The sequence below is a fragment of the Nomia melanderi genome, chromosome 5, assembly GCF_051020985.1.
Source record: "Nomia melanderi isolate GNS246 chromosome 5, iyNomMela1, whole genome shotgun sequence".
NCBI classification, from domain to species: domain Eukaryota; kingdom Metazoa; phylum Arthropoda; class Insecta; order Hymenoptera; family Halictidae; genus Nomia; species Nomia melanderi.
The window spans coordinates 17,543,521-17,557,203 of NC_135003.1; the positions used below are offsets into that span (position 1 = coordinate 17,543,521).

A 13,683-nucleotide genomic window follows, 5' to 3' on the forward strand; every position below is an offset into this window, starting at 1 on the left:
GCATTATTACATCTGTTGAAATTCACTCAGCCCCCCGCGACTCTCCGCGAGCCGGCATTAATAACGAAACGATACGGTGGATGGAGTAATAACGTGAACGACGCGCGATAATTATTTCGATTGAACCGTCCCTTTTTTTCGCCCATACCCCGGGCTCGAATATTCGGCCACGGCAATTAAATAAATTTATGCTCTCCGGCCGGGCCGATCGGCGCCGCAGATTATTCGGAGCGTGACGCAACGGAGCGCCGATGATAAAATTCATTATTCGAGGAAAATTCATTTGAAAGTTGAAGTGCCGACCAGGCCGGACGGGATCCGTGGCGCGCGCGGAACTCGTGGAACGAATATTGGTCGACGGCGGCGGCGGCGGCGGCGGTGGCGCGATGCTGGCGATTGGCCCGATGAATTTCGCGGCATCGCTGCACGCATCGGTCATTACACCTAATGGTTTAATATTCGCGATACAAAATTACGCGGCCGGCTATATTTGACAGAATCGGGTCGAAATGTTGGCCGGGCAATAATAATCAAGCCGTCCAAGCTCGATGTCGTGTAGCTGCACTCAGCTTTAATTACATCGCTTGTCATGCGTGTTTACCGCCGCGGATATGTGTATTTCGTCGGCCGTAATGCATCGAACGGCACCGATCCGCTCGGCTCCGCTCGAATCCGCTCGACACCGCTGGAAATCTACCCGGTGGAACGAGACCCGCCGCTCGGCCCTTTGATTCGCGGACCGACCGATTGTCTCTCGCCCCGCGTTTCCTTTATCGATGCGCCTGTGACCACACGGAATTCGGATTACGCTCCCCGCTATTCGGAAACGTTTGGCTTCCGCCGACTTACGGATCCTTTGCGGTTCGCGCCGCGTTTCGTCCAGTTCTTTTGGGAACGGCGAGACGCCCGCCGCGGATATTTTTCACCGGAAGCGCCGCTCCTCGGATTCTTTTGGCTTTCTGCTTCTTTAATTCGCCCGCTTTGCGAATGTTTTCGTGGGGAATAAGATCGGGGAACGTGGGCGTCGAGTTGTTTAAGATCGAAGGCTTCCGTTGCTTTCCAGTAAGTAGAATCGACTTTCCTCGCGATTCTTTTCTCTGGTGCATGGTCGGTAACGTATTAGAGAGGAACGAACTATGTTTCGCAGTGGAACTACCCATTTCGTACGATTAACTTAGCAGTCCTATGTCGAGTCAGACTCGACGTTCTATTTTATTGCAACCTCTACCTGTTTTAACGATTTTTTCTATATTTATTTGTGGTATCACAATTGTACATTTAAAGGTAACATTACATATAACAATATGTAATACCTATGATAATTGGATGAATAAATTATCTTCAGTTCCTTGAATTCATTGTAGCATTCAAATAAAACTATTTACTCTCAAGATCGTTTCGAATATCGAACGCGTTCGAAACATAATTGCGACACAAAAACTACTATTAAATGAAACGCCAAATATTCATAGCAGGACGACCGCCCGTTTCAATTGAAAAAACTAAAATAAAGATTTCAATCAACCTCACCGCCACATGACTATTCAACGACGACACAGCAATACTTCCGCGGCGTACTCGAAAATTCAGGCTGCGCGAAACGGTGACGCCCAACGAAATTAGCGCTCGCGGGGCGCGAGGAAGCGGAGCTTACGCCTGTTCGAAAATTAGAATATTAACCGGCGCCCGTTCGCTGCGAGGAATATTCTCTGTTATCGTGCGCGGGCCAACAATCCATTAACTCGGGAAATAAGAGCGGATGACAAAGCTCTTCTTTTATCGGGGGAGAGGAATTACCAGGTACCTCGGTGGTAGTTGCTCGAGGGAAAAAAAAGATAGGCGTGGAGGACGAAGAAAAACCGACGAAAACGATGAAGAAGAAGAAGAAGAAGGAGGGTGAAAAGCGAAAGAATAAAGAAGTCCGATGTCGAAGGTGGGGCTAAGCGAAAATATTGGTCGCACCCGTTCGAGCGAAATCAAAGAACAGAGAATCAATCCGGGCTCGTCGCTCGGGTGGGAAGTTAATGCGAATTAAAATCCAATTCCGGCGTCGTCGGCCAGGGAAACCCATTTCCAAACGTTGCGTCTTCGTGGCCGGGGAAAACAGGAAGTTCACCGGCGGCGGCGGGAGGGCGAGGGGGGGCGAAGGCGTGACCGGGAGGAACGGTTCGAGGGGGAATTTACATCGGGCCGAAGGAAAATGTTTTCCGCGACGGGCATAAATATTTAATAAACGCGGGCGGGCGCATTCGCCGGCCATAAAATATTTTCGTTGGCGACCCATAAATATTTTTACACGCCTTTATTCCGCGCAAAGTGTTTCCCGTATTCGCGGGAATACGTTTCTATCCGCCCCCACCCTGTCCGTTGTTCCGCAAATCGAACAGCGTTTCCGTAACCGTTCGCTGCCAAAAGAAACTACCGAGTCAATCTTCCGGGAGATATTTCTCGGGTAGCAGTTCAACCTTGTAACGCAATTTTCCGCGGGCAATCTGCGTCGATCTTCCCGCTCGTACGGGCACGGGTTTCTTTCGAATGCGAGCGGTTGTCCTCGTCGAATGTAAATCTCGCGCTGGAGAGCACGTGTTCCGTGTCTTTGAAAAAACCTGATAGCGAACGAGAACGGGAGAGTTGTTTGCGTTCGCGGGAGTGTCTCGGGAGACGAGATACCGTGGCTCGCGAAGCGGTTTATGGACCACTGTGACGGGAAAGATACTTTCATTTCCGAAACTGTTTATATCCGGAGAGTAATGGATACCCAAATCTGCGGTGTTTCTTTCCCGAAGTTCCGTCGTCCCCGTTACATTCGCGTCCGCGATCCCGCGTCTGGTCCCGTTTCCACAGATGAAAATCAAGAGGGTTAATGCTCTCCCCGGAACGGTCAGAAGTTTCGTCTGGAGGGGAAAGCATCCCTGGAAGGCCATTCTTGTTTCCCCGGCGAACGACAGCGGAGAGCGAAGGTCCCTGTTTCGTCGAGGGCGCGGCGCACGCCCCCTTTCACTGCCAAAAGTTATTTCCGCTGGAAATTTATCGCTCTGCCGAGAATCGAGGCGTCATTTCCGGACGAACGAAACAAAGAAAGCGTCGCCGGGACCTCGCGCGAAAGATAATTGGCGTGCCGTTCTATCGCGTCCTCTCCTCCCTTTCCTTTCTTTTCTTTTCTTTTTCCCTCTCTCTCTCTCTCTCTCTAGTTCGTTGGCCTTTTTTCTTGTTGCCACCCCCGCAGCGAAACCCACCCGCCCCCGCAGTGATTTCTTCCCGGAAAGAGAAGCGAACGGCGCGCAAGCTGACGATTGTTAAATGTACCTACGGCTCGGCTGATTTATTCCCCCCGGGGGCTTTCGAAGGAGAGAAACCTTGGATATTTATCGTCCCCTTCCGGTGCCGCGGTAAATAATGTGTTTGCTCTTTAACGCGATTTATTTCGGGCTCCGCGAAAATGTTCTATAACGTATTGTGGTTTTCTGCGGCGTCACGTTTCCGCGCCCGGCCAACGCCAGAAAACTCCCCCGCCGCCGCGAGTTATCGCCCGAGCCCCACGACTTCCACGATACATCCATTTCTATTTATCTTCCGCCGCGGATCACGCAATTAGGATCGACCGGATCGACGCGCCGAGAGAAATCGATGCCACCGTGGAACGCGGACTTCTTCGAGTATTTCGATTCTTGAATTTTTCCATTTCAACCCTTAACCGGTTAACTGTGGAATTTAGTTGGAGAAACCTCTGGTTCTTCGCGATGAAATCGAAGTATGGAGCGTCTACTCGTCGAACGCAGAACGAAGGCATGAAAGATCAAAACGAGGCAAAGAAGAATTACATGTTTATGTGAACAAATAGAGAATTCGTCGCTGAAAAAATTAGTATCGAAATTAAATCTTCGATTAAAAATAAAATGTTCCAACAGACCACTTTACACTCTGACAGAGACGATTTCGCACAGGGGAATCTTCCTACCGAATTCACGGTAGGATAAACCGCGAGCGAAAAATAGAATTGTCCGCCATAATCAATTCTTTTTTTCGCGATCGACCTCTGGCGGGAAACGTTCGTAGACGACAAACGGGGCAGCGGAAAAAGGGCAAAAACGCAGGTGAAAAAAGAGCGGGAACGCCGTGGAGATTGGTCTTTTTTATTTGGATCGAGCGACGTAAATTGCGGCCGCGTTGTGATAGGCGAAATTTCATTCCGCGTTTTCCGGCGACGAGCCACGCTCGCACGCTCGCTCGCTCGTCTCGCGGAAAAACAAAAAGGGTATCCCCGCGGAGGCCCAATATCGCGTAATTAAATTTCCCGACGGCTCGAAACGGAAAGAAACAACGAGATTTTCTGTGTGTACACCGAAAGTGGAAAATTTTCGCGATCGATTAGACCGCCGGCCGCCTGCCCCGGCTCGGTCGGCCATTTCGTCGGCACGCGCGCGCGACAAAGAAGTCGCACGACGGGGCCCGGAGGGTGAACCCGCCGGGAGGGGGTCGATTGATTAATTAAAAAGTTCCAAGTGCCGTGTCGAAGAGACCGGCTCTCTAGGCTCGCGGATAGCGTGGCCCATTTCCGTTCCCGTCCTCCCCTTCGAGGCAGCATCGACACGCGATTCGCGCGGACCCCCATAGCAGCCATCGGAACTATCGCCCTGGGTGGACAGAAATCCCCTGGCACCCGAGTAACTGAACAAGGCGTCGGGAATAAATTCCTTCTTCCTGTCGGAGGCTCCCTCGTGTACCAAAGAAACCGAAAGTTAACCCTTTGCACTCGAGCGGCGCCTCTCGATCGCCATTTGATTTGACCGAACGAAGCGATCAAATTTAGAATTCGATATCAAATTTTATATAATCTATCATATGGAACATCGAAATAAATAGTTCTGTCGCTTCATTTGTACAAGGTGTTTCTTTATGTTGTAAAACATATTGGTATCTCATAAAGAAGTGATAAGAAGATAGAAAAATATTCTCGAGTGCAAAGGGTTAATTACACTGTCTAAAAGTTTGAGTCTATCGGTTCGTAGAATCATATTAAATTGATTTCTTTCCTTCTAATTATCTATTTTCGGTACTTAGAAATGGGAAAATTCGCAAAGCGTTGATTTCTAAACTGAAACGAAAGCGTGATCGCGCCGCTTACCACTTTTCGAACGGTTAAATAGTAGAAAAGAGAATTTATTACGAACTTTTCGAGAATGAAATTATCCATCGGCAAGCTTTCGATTTTAGATATGAAAGCTCGAGTTCGTCATTGCGGTACTCGTCAGGACCGAATGTTTTGTCGTAACAGAATTCCGCGAGAGCGAAGACAGGCACGAGAAACGAGGGAAATCGGCGGTCTGATAATTATCGACCGGTCGGAATGGAAAAGGTTTCGCGACAGCCGGGCGTAACGAAGCGCGACGAAATCGAACAAAATGTATAAAGTTAGAGGAGCGGTTCGCGGAGGTTGGCTGGCTTCGGCATTGAAATTCGCCGGGCGGCAGCGATTCCGGCAATACATTGTCAAAAGTTTCGGCGGGCGAGCGTGGCTAACGATCGTCGAAGTTCGCGATTTGTTCTCTCCGATCGAAACACAAAGAGAGAGTGGCCAATTCAGCCTAGCAGGGCGGGGCCTCGGGATCTCGTCCTTATCCCGGTTTCCCTTTGGCCGGCTGGTTCGTATCGGGAATCGCCTAACGAGACGGAAAAATCAAGTCTCCCTTTGCCGGGCTCCTGCCTCCGGCCCGGCGCAATACATGTCTAATTAACCATAAAAATAACGAGATTTTTGTGTGGGCAGCCACGGCGAAATCAATTTCCCGATCGCGCCGCGAAAAGGGACTTGCTGACTACGCTAGACAATGCACGCGGACCTTTATCTAGTTCCTTTCTTTCCTCTTTTATCGCGGTCGTCTTCGACGCTCGGATTTTCTGGTTAACAATGGATTAACGCACGATTATGCGAAGTTCCTTCCATGGAAAAATTCGTGTTCGTTTGTTAAGATGTTGGAAGTTAGAAAGTTAACACTGGAACTACGAAATACTTAAACCGTCTTTCTAAAACTCCTTTATAAAAGCTGGAAGCGTGAATTCATTAAGATTTGGTTCGTATTTCAGTTTAGGCATTATTAATCATTTCTTCGATCTTTCATTCTTTCAAAGGGTTAATCATTTCTTAAAGAAGTATACTTCTTCGCAATAATTGTGAAAGAAGTAACTAGGAACTTTGATTCACCTGATAGTTCTAGTGTTAAAGACAGACAATTGGGATATACATTCGAAAAATTACATCAATTTCGTCCACTATGATCCATTACTATGCCCGATACCTTCAACCACGGTCACACGAAACCGTGACACGACCCAGTTCCCCCCGAAGAACTTCGGCTAAGTGCGTTAATGGCGACGCTGCTAATCCCAGCGGAACTAGCTGCACCGAGAGAACAGTTGAGCTGATCTACGGCGGTAAACATCTGATAAGGAAACCCCAGAAAATCCGCAAACATCAACGTCCGGCTTCCCGGGGAATTCGGAAGCTGAAAAATCGATGAACGATTGCGCCTGTCCGAGGACAAGGGCGACGGGCTAAGAGGAACAGAGATAGGGCGAAAGTTTCGCAAATATCCCGTCGCGTCGCGTCGGTTCGCCGTTGTTTGTTTAGCATCTTGGATTCTTGCCTAGGCTGCAGCCGCCTCATTAAGCCCGAAAATAATACCGCGACGGTCCGGAGACAACGAAGACGGAAGGGTCGGGGATATTCCGTCGCGAAGCATCGGCAAGATAGCGAAGGGGATGCTGCCTAAGCGGAGGGGACGCGAGGGACTGGCCCGAGGGTGCGACGTCAGATTTGTCTCGTTAGAGTTCGCATTGTGCCTGCCTATGGCCGATTTACGCTCTCCCGTCGCAGCGGTCCGCTTCCTCGCTCCTCCGTCCTTCGACGAGACCTCGTTTCTTTTTCCTCCTCGGTATCTAACGAGCCTCCATTAAAGCCGCAACGCCGCCCCGCCGTGATCACGTCACTCCCGACGCCTCGGATCGCGCCGCTTGATACCTCCAATCTTGCGAAATTCAGTTGGCTTTTTTTCTGCGCTCGAGCATTCGAGTTTCTCGAGTATCGGGCACGGAAGTACGTTGAAAACGTTCACCGATGAGACGTTTTATTATTCTGTTTGATTCTCTAACGAGGGCAACTGGTTAATAACGGATTCATCTTGAATTCAAGTTCTGCTTGGTTTCGAATTCTGCGTCTGTTTCGATTCGAAACGCGCTGGAAGTATTGAAAACGGACGTCGAGCGGAACTAATCGGTGATTAACGATGCAACGGCAGAAATTCCGCTGCAAAAGCTCGAGGAATATTCCGGGCTGTTTCGTAACTGACCGATCCTTCGGCAGATCGATCCCGGCCCCGCAAGAAAACGTCGTTAGGGAAGATCGATAGAGGAAAGTTTCTTGTTGATTCCACTTGGAGCAGGTAATTTGTGATTCAGCCGATCTTCGGCCGAGAGATGTCCCTCCTCCCGGTAAGTTTGCGAGTATCTCTGTTTAAGGAGTCCCCGAACGGGAGTTTATAGATCGATCGTTCATCGGCCCGCTGCCTCGCCGGAATTAGGAAACGAGCGTTAATTGATTCTGATGGTGTCCCGAAGCAGGATAAATTATTCCGCGATTTGTCGCTAGCATATTCCTTCCCCTGCGTCTTGTTACTTCGCCGGCATCCGAGGTGACGGTAAATCTCCCGTTCTAAATTGTTAATTCCCGTGCAAAGGTCCGAGTTCCTCGAGCAAACGTTCCTCTCTTCCGGTCCCTTCGCTGTCCGTGTAAAAACGGCACTCCCGTTTCCCGAACCGCGCCACGACTCCGGATTCTCTTTCATAATGCAGCAAAATTTCGGTGCTCGTTCCAGCCGCGCCGCATCAATTCGTCGTAATTGGATTATTCGGATTTTCCCTCTGAATGCGCTCCTCTCGGTGCAGCTTGCAAGAACCGGATGCGTTGCTCAACCCTTTTAGAAGTAGCGCAAAACCTGAACAATAGGGAATATTCCTGTTCGAGCATGAAATATACGAAACGGTAAACTAGAATCAGTCGGCGAGGGGTGGATGACTTTTTCTAAAAGAACTATTATATCCCGAATATCATTATCAACATTGTTAAATAACAATAAGCCACGCTCTTCCGTGCAATTTCCAACGGTAAAGAATCGGACCCGTGGCAACGTAACCGAAACTGTACCGTACGCAACGAAGTCCCCTAAAATGACAACGATAACGGCACAGTTACGGTTAATGTCGCCGGATACGCCAATTTTCTCGGCGCAGGACGTGCTTCCTCCCGCGGGGCCCGTTTTCCGGCGAAAATACGGTTAAAATCGAGCGGGCGGAAGGTCGAGCAGCCACGCGCGGCTCCGTGGCCGCGTATAAACGATATTCTAATGGAAGGATCCCGGCCGAATTTCCCTGAAAAATAAATTCCCCGGCGTCGTCTCACCGAGCGGTTTTCTCGAAATTCCAGCGAGCTCGCCGGAGCCCCGTACGTGCCCTTACCTGGGCAAGTTCACGGTGACCGGGGTGAACCGGAACCAGCGGAACATCCGCGAGAGCCGGCGGAACCAGCACCAGGACGGGGTCAGGCGGGACAGGGAGAAGGTGCGGCACGCGCAGGAGCGCACGCAGGACGACCGGCGCGGCAGGAAGCTCGACTTCGACGTGGAGAAGCGTCGGGCGAACAACGAGTACCTGGTGCACGAGAGGATGGGCAGGCGAGCCAGGTCGAACCGGAACAACAGGGTTCACCGGGACCACAGCCTCGAGGAGGCCTCCTCGAAGAGGTCGCTGGACATCGAGGACCTCCTCTGGGACCATTCCAGGTCCAAGCTCAGGTGGTCCGAGGAGCAACGCTCCGGCGACACCCCGGCCAGGTCAAAGACCAGAAAACTTCACGACCTTGAGAAGCGTTCGACGAGAACCGAGGCGGACGTGGAGGACAGATCCAGGAGGAGTCCCAAGATGGAGGACTTCCGAGTGGACGCGGACGACTTCGCGAGGATCAGACAGTTCTGGACCACCGACTTCGAGGACTCCGACGGGTCCAGCATCTTGGAGGTCCAGGAGGATTACTTCGGCGACTACCCCGACACCGCGGACCTGCCCAAGAAGAGGTCCGGCAGGAACTACCGGCAGATGACGTACAAGGATCTGTCGAGGGCGAGGAGGGACATCCAGGAGACCTATCCCGAAGACGAGTCCTTGGAGAAGAGGGAGAAGAGGGAGGAGGACGTCTCCAGGTGCAGCTCGGAGGTGACCACCATAACCATCGGATGCTCCACCGCCGACAGGATGGAGTTCCAGACGGACTGCGTCGACGAGAACGCTATCGGTGAGTATAGTCACGTTTGAACCGATCGAACATGTCTAATCAAGTCGCCGGCATTTGAATATTTTTCTACAAATTACCGAAATTACCCAATACCAACTTCTAACACGAACAAACGTGTTCTAAATTCTAAATCATAACTAGTCACACGGTTCGAATCTCAAGATCCCTCGACTCCTAATAAAACACAAACGAATTCCATCCTCGAATCGCGAAATTCGTCTGTCAAGTGCTTCGAACCGACGGTATTCCGGTGATCGCGACGGGATCCGTTTAAAAATTGCGACGGTTCGTCTCTGTCCGTCGAGCTTGGCCGTCCGGCCAGCTGCGATTGTCAAGAATAGGGAGTCGCGGAAATCGTCGATAATTAAAATCGCATTAACGATAGAGCGGACGGGCGCGGATCCGTTTCCGCGCCGATGGAGGGTCTTTTATTTCGCCGGCATTCATCCTCCCCGCCCCCGGGAGCTTGTCAAAGTTTATTTAGAGGATAATGGCACTCGAGGGGTAACGACCGGCCCTCGAGATACCTTTCCCCCTCTCCCCCGCCCCCATTATACCGGGAAAGTTCGCTTCCCTTGGAGGCTTCGGTGTGCGGACGCGCGTGTACGTGTGCGTGTAAAGGGAGACCCCGCCGCTTTCTGTTCCGCAGCGTACTCCTGCCACGGTAGGTGGTTCGACGCGGAGGGCACCCAATTCGTGATCGCCACCCAGCTGGCGCCCGGCACGGCCTGGACCAGCGAGAACAACAGACCCCAGCCCTACAGGAACAGCCGAAGATTGTGCTTCATGTACAAAGAGAGCGGAGGAGTTGTCAGCTTGACTGCCAGCGAGGTGGCCTGCCAAAGGGGAATACCTCCGCCCCCGCCGATGTTGGCCTTCAACGCTACCAGTACCGGTGAGCACCTCTACTACTCTACTCCCTTCGACCACTTCACTCTATCCACCTTCGCTTTCGCTTCTCCTCCCGCGCTGTTTCTCGAACTCCGGTCCTCGAGACAGTGGTTCTTAACACTCTCACGTCCGCAAAAATTTTCTTTGTCGCCGGAACTTTTTGAAAAGTTGTTCGTTAAAATGTGCAAATATAAAATGTAGAATTCAGTACAAGATAGTAAACTTAGCTGCTTTTTATTCAATGATATGTGTAAATATGTGTAATTTTCAATAGCACCACGTTGAGTCACCGTAAATAATAAACGGGATGCAAATGGCACCACGTTGGTGTCACCGGACGTGAAAGTATTAACGCACCTACTGCCACGAGAATTTTTAGCTTGTAGCTTCCTGCGATACACTTGTCCTTCCGATGCAGAGGTAATAGATATCAATAATTGCTAAACAAAAAAATCGAAACCAGTTATTTTGACTATCAGTTTGGTACCAGCTCCGTTCGAAAAGTTAACTCACGTTAACTTGTAGAGTAACTGTCGAATTATCTACATTTTTCTTGTGAACTCCCTTTGCGATGGAGGTTAACACTAGACTTTTTTAAATTTGTCTGTCCTCTAAGAGTTTCTTGGGATTTCGATTAACTTATAATTCAGTCTGCGTTACTAAGTGAATGTCTCCAGTACTTTCTCAGAGAAGCATTTGTCCGCTTTTCGGTAAGTGTAAAAGAAAGTCGATCTAACCCATTCGGTAGTCTTAGCGCTAAGAACCACTGCTCTAAGGACTGGCCCGCCCAGCGAATCGCGTCTCGCGTTTTGTTCGGCAACTGCTCGCGAACGTCCCGCCGTTCGAGTATTTTGTCTGGAGATTTCGGCGGAGAGCCCATTGTCGAAGGAATTAGACAGTTTCCACGACACCCCTCCCCCCCTCGTTCCGCTGCTATTCTTTCCTGTCTTCCTCCCCTTTTTCAGCTGGTCCTCCATTAGCCTTATAGGGGAGCCGCGTCTCGAGACACGTATTTTCTCGATTACGATTGCTCGTTCGTTTCGGCCGAGACTTCGCCCCCGCCTCGGCGGAGTTCCTTAATCGTTGTTCGGTTTGATGACGCGTGACGGGAACGTGGCCGGGAAAGTTTTCCTGCCGACCCACCCTTCGTTATCCCCCTTTCCTTACCGTGTTATTTTCCTGATAAGTAAATCCCAATTGCCGCTTTCGCTTTCGAGCAATTGAAAGCGCCGTTTCATTAACAGAATCGAATTAGAATACAACGTCGTGAACGAGACGCTTAGAAATATCTTTCACACAACATTCCACGGAAACCTACGCGTACGAGCAGATATTCATACAACATTTACTCGTGCACGTTTCAACGAGATTCCAAAAATCTAGAGCACATTATGTATAAAGATCGTAACGTTAAGCAAGCGGAGCAGGTCGAGTAGAACCGAACTCGAGTTCCCCGTTAGAGGGAAAGAAAGACAAACAACTCGAGCCTTTACATTCGCTCCTCTAAACTTCATTAAAATCTGTAAGGAAATCGAGAGGGGGAGGAGGGAGACTCTTCGTTAGTTTACTCGCGGCATCCGGCGGCGGTGTTCGTGCGTCTTCGTGACCCAGAAGCGTGCGAGCCGGAGTTTCCGCCGCGGCGAGCCCCACGGCGAGTCCGATTATTTACAATTTCGACGCTGGAAAAATACGCTCGGGCCGAGTTCCTCGATTTGTTTGATGTTATCAGGCTATACAGCCGCGCTCTCGGGGCCGGTGCTTCAATCTGAAGCGTCCTCGGCTGCCTAGACTGTTGTCTTGTCACTCCGGTGAGGATCCTTCAGTTTTGTTTCCCTCCCCCGGCCGCGTCGACTACTCCAGCCGCTTGTTCGTTACGCCGTTTCACTCCAGAATTCTCTTATTGAAGGGGCCGACGATTCGCGGAGGCGTGATCAAGCCGCGGCTGCACACACGTTCGCGCGTTGACGCGTTCCCACCGTTTTCCTTCTTTCCCGCCGCTCGAATATCCCGTTTTTCCGTTTCACTGCGCTCCCCGCGAAATAACCGTATCGTTCTCCGCGGCCCCATAAATCCGACGTTCAACGAATTCCGGGGTATTTTAATGGCTACGCTCGCGTACGGTCTATTGTTATGCACGCTTCTGACGCGATAACGCGAGTCTCTCGGCGTAATTGCATTTATAATAGCTCTGGACTCTTCGGTTTTTGTTATACGAAGATCGTTTTCCTTCCTCTCTTCGGATAATCCTGCTTCCTTGGATCAATTTTTGTTTGAACGCAAAAGTGACAGTCGATTATTCATGATAACGTGATTCACGCAGTTGCGAGAAAGATCATGGAGCAACCGGAGGATCGAGAAAACGTTCGAATCGCGAGCGCGGAGTTCAACGAAGAAACTGAGCAGGTTCTCGGTCGCGTCGATGGAAACCGGGCTAAACGCGGTTCGACGGAACGGCAGAGTTACGGTGTCCAATCGAAATCGCGTGGCGTCAGCGATTGCCGTCCGTTGCGTCGGCTGAATTCGCGGCGCAGACGGCGTGCGACAGCCGCGAGTAATCTACTGCCGCGACACGCAGGCGACTTCGCCTGACAAATGTACCGTGACGATCTGTTCGACGAACGTCGAATTAAGCGCCGCCCGCTAAACAGAATCCGAGGGAACGGTGACCGACGACCGTTGACCGTCCGGGCCGACCCACCGCGAATTGTTTTCTCTCCGGGAGCGAGGGCTGGAAAACGACTTTCGACTTAAGCGTGAAATCGGCTTGCCGCTTTGTTCGCCGCCGAGAGTTCGGATTGGCTTTAAATGGTCACTCTTAATTGCGGGACTAGGGGCTGGGACGATCGACAACGGCGCAACGGTGTTGCGCTAATCGCCGATCTCTTTTCTTCCGATCACCCCCTTGTAAACACACTGCTTTGCGATGTTAACCCTTTGCACTCGAGAGGTGACTCTCAGTTGATTTGATTTGCAAAATTATGAAGTCTTATATATAATATTAAGCTTTGTATGATGCATTGATATATGGAATATTCAAATAAAATAACTTTCCTTCTTAATTCATATATGTTTCCTCGTTAATAAGTTTCAAAGAACGTCGTCTGTATCTCATCGAAGAATATTGAATATTTCTAATGAAAAACTTTCGACTGCAAAGGGTTAAAGCATTCGTAAATTGTAACGGAACAATCGATGCATCTGTGCAATTTTCATAACTTTAGCGAACTTCAACCCTTTGCGGGCGAATGTTGACTTTTCGGATGAAATTTTCATGTTCAGAATACTAAGTGTAAAAATTCGAAGGTCGACAATTTTTTGATCGTCAGTCATTCTTCATCTTTACGGAGTAGCCTACTTATAAATTGCTTTATCCATGCTTTCCAATGTTTTCCAACGATCCCAAGACCATCGTTCTACCCAACGACGTTTCAAGTAACAATATAAAATTC

The 13,683-nt window shown here is 50.1% G+C and overlaps 2 protein-coding genes across 7 annotated transcripts in view; one reads left to right on the forward strand and one right to left on the reverse strand.

Moving 5' to 3' along the window:
- The window catches only part of LOC116424631 (uncharacterized), a 395,606-nt gene that overhangs the window by 362,838 nt on the left and 19,085 nt on the right, over window positions 1-13,683 (forward strand). For all 3 annotated transcript variants that reach the window (XM_076368087.1, XM_076368089.1, XM_076368088.1), the window contains 2 exons: window positions 8,480-9,343; window positions 9,993-10,238. In XM_076368087.1, coding sequence (XP_076224202.1) covers window positions 8,480-9,343; window positions 9,993-10,238 — 1,110 coding nt within the window. The remainder of the gene's footprint in view (window positions 1-8,479; window positions 9,344-9,992; window positions 10,239-13,683) is intronic.
- LOC143174564 (uncharacterized) overlaps window positions 1-13,683 on the reverse strand; it is a 115,002-nt gene that overhangs the window by 43,957 nt on the left and 57,362 nt on the right. The gene's annotated exons all lie outside the window — the stretch shown is intronic.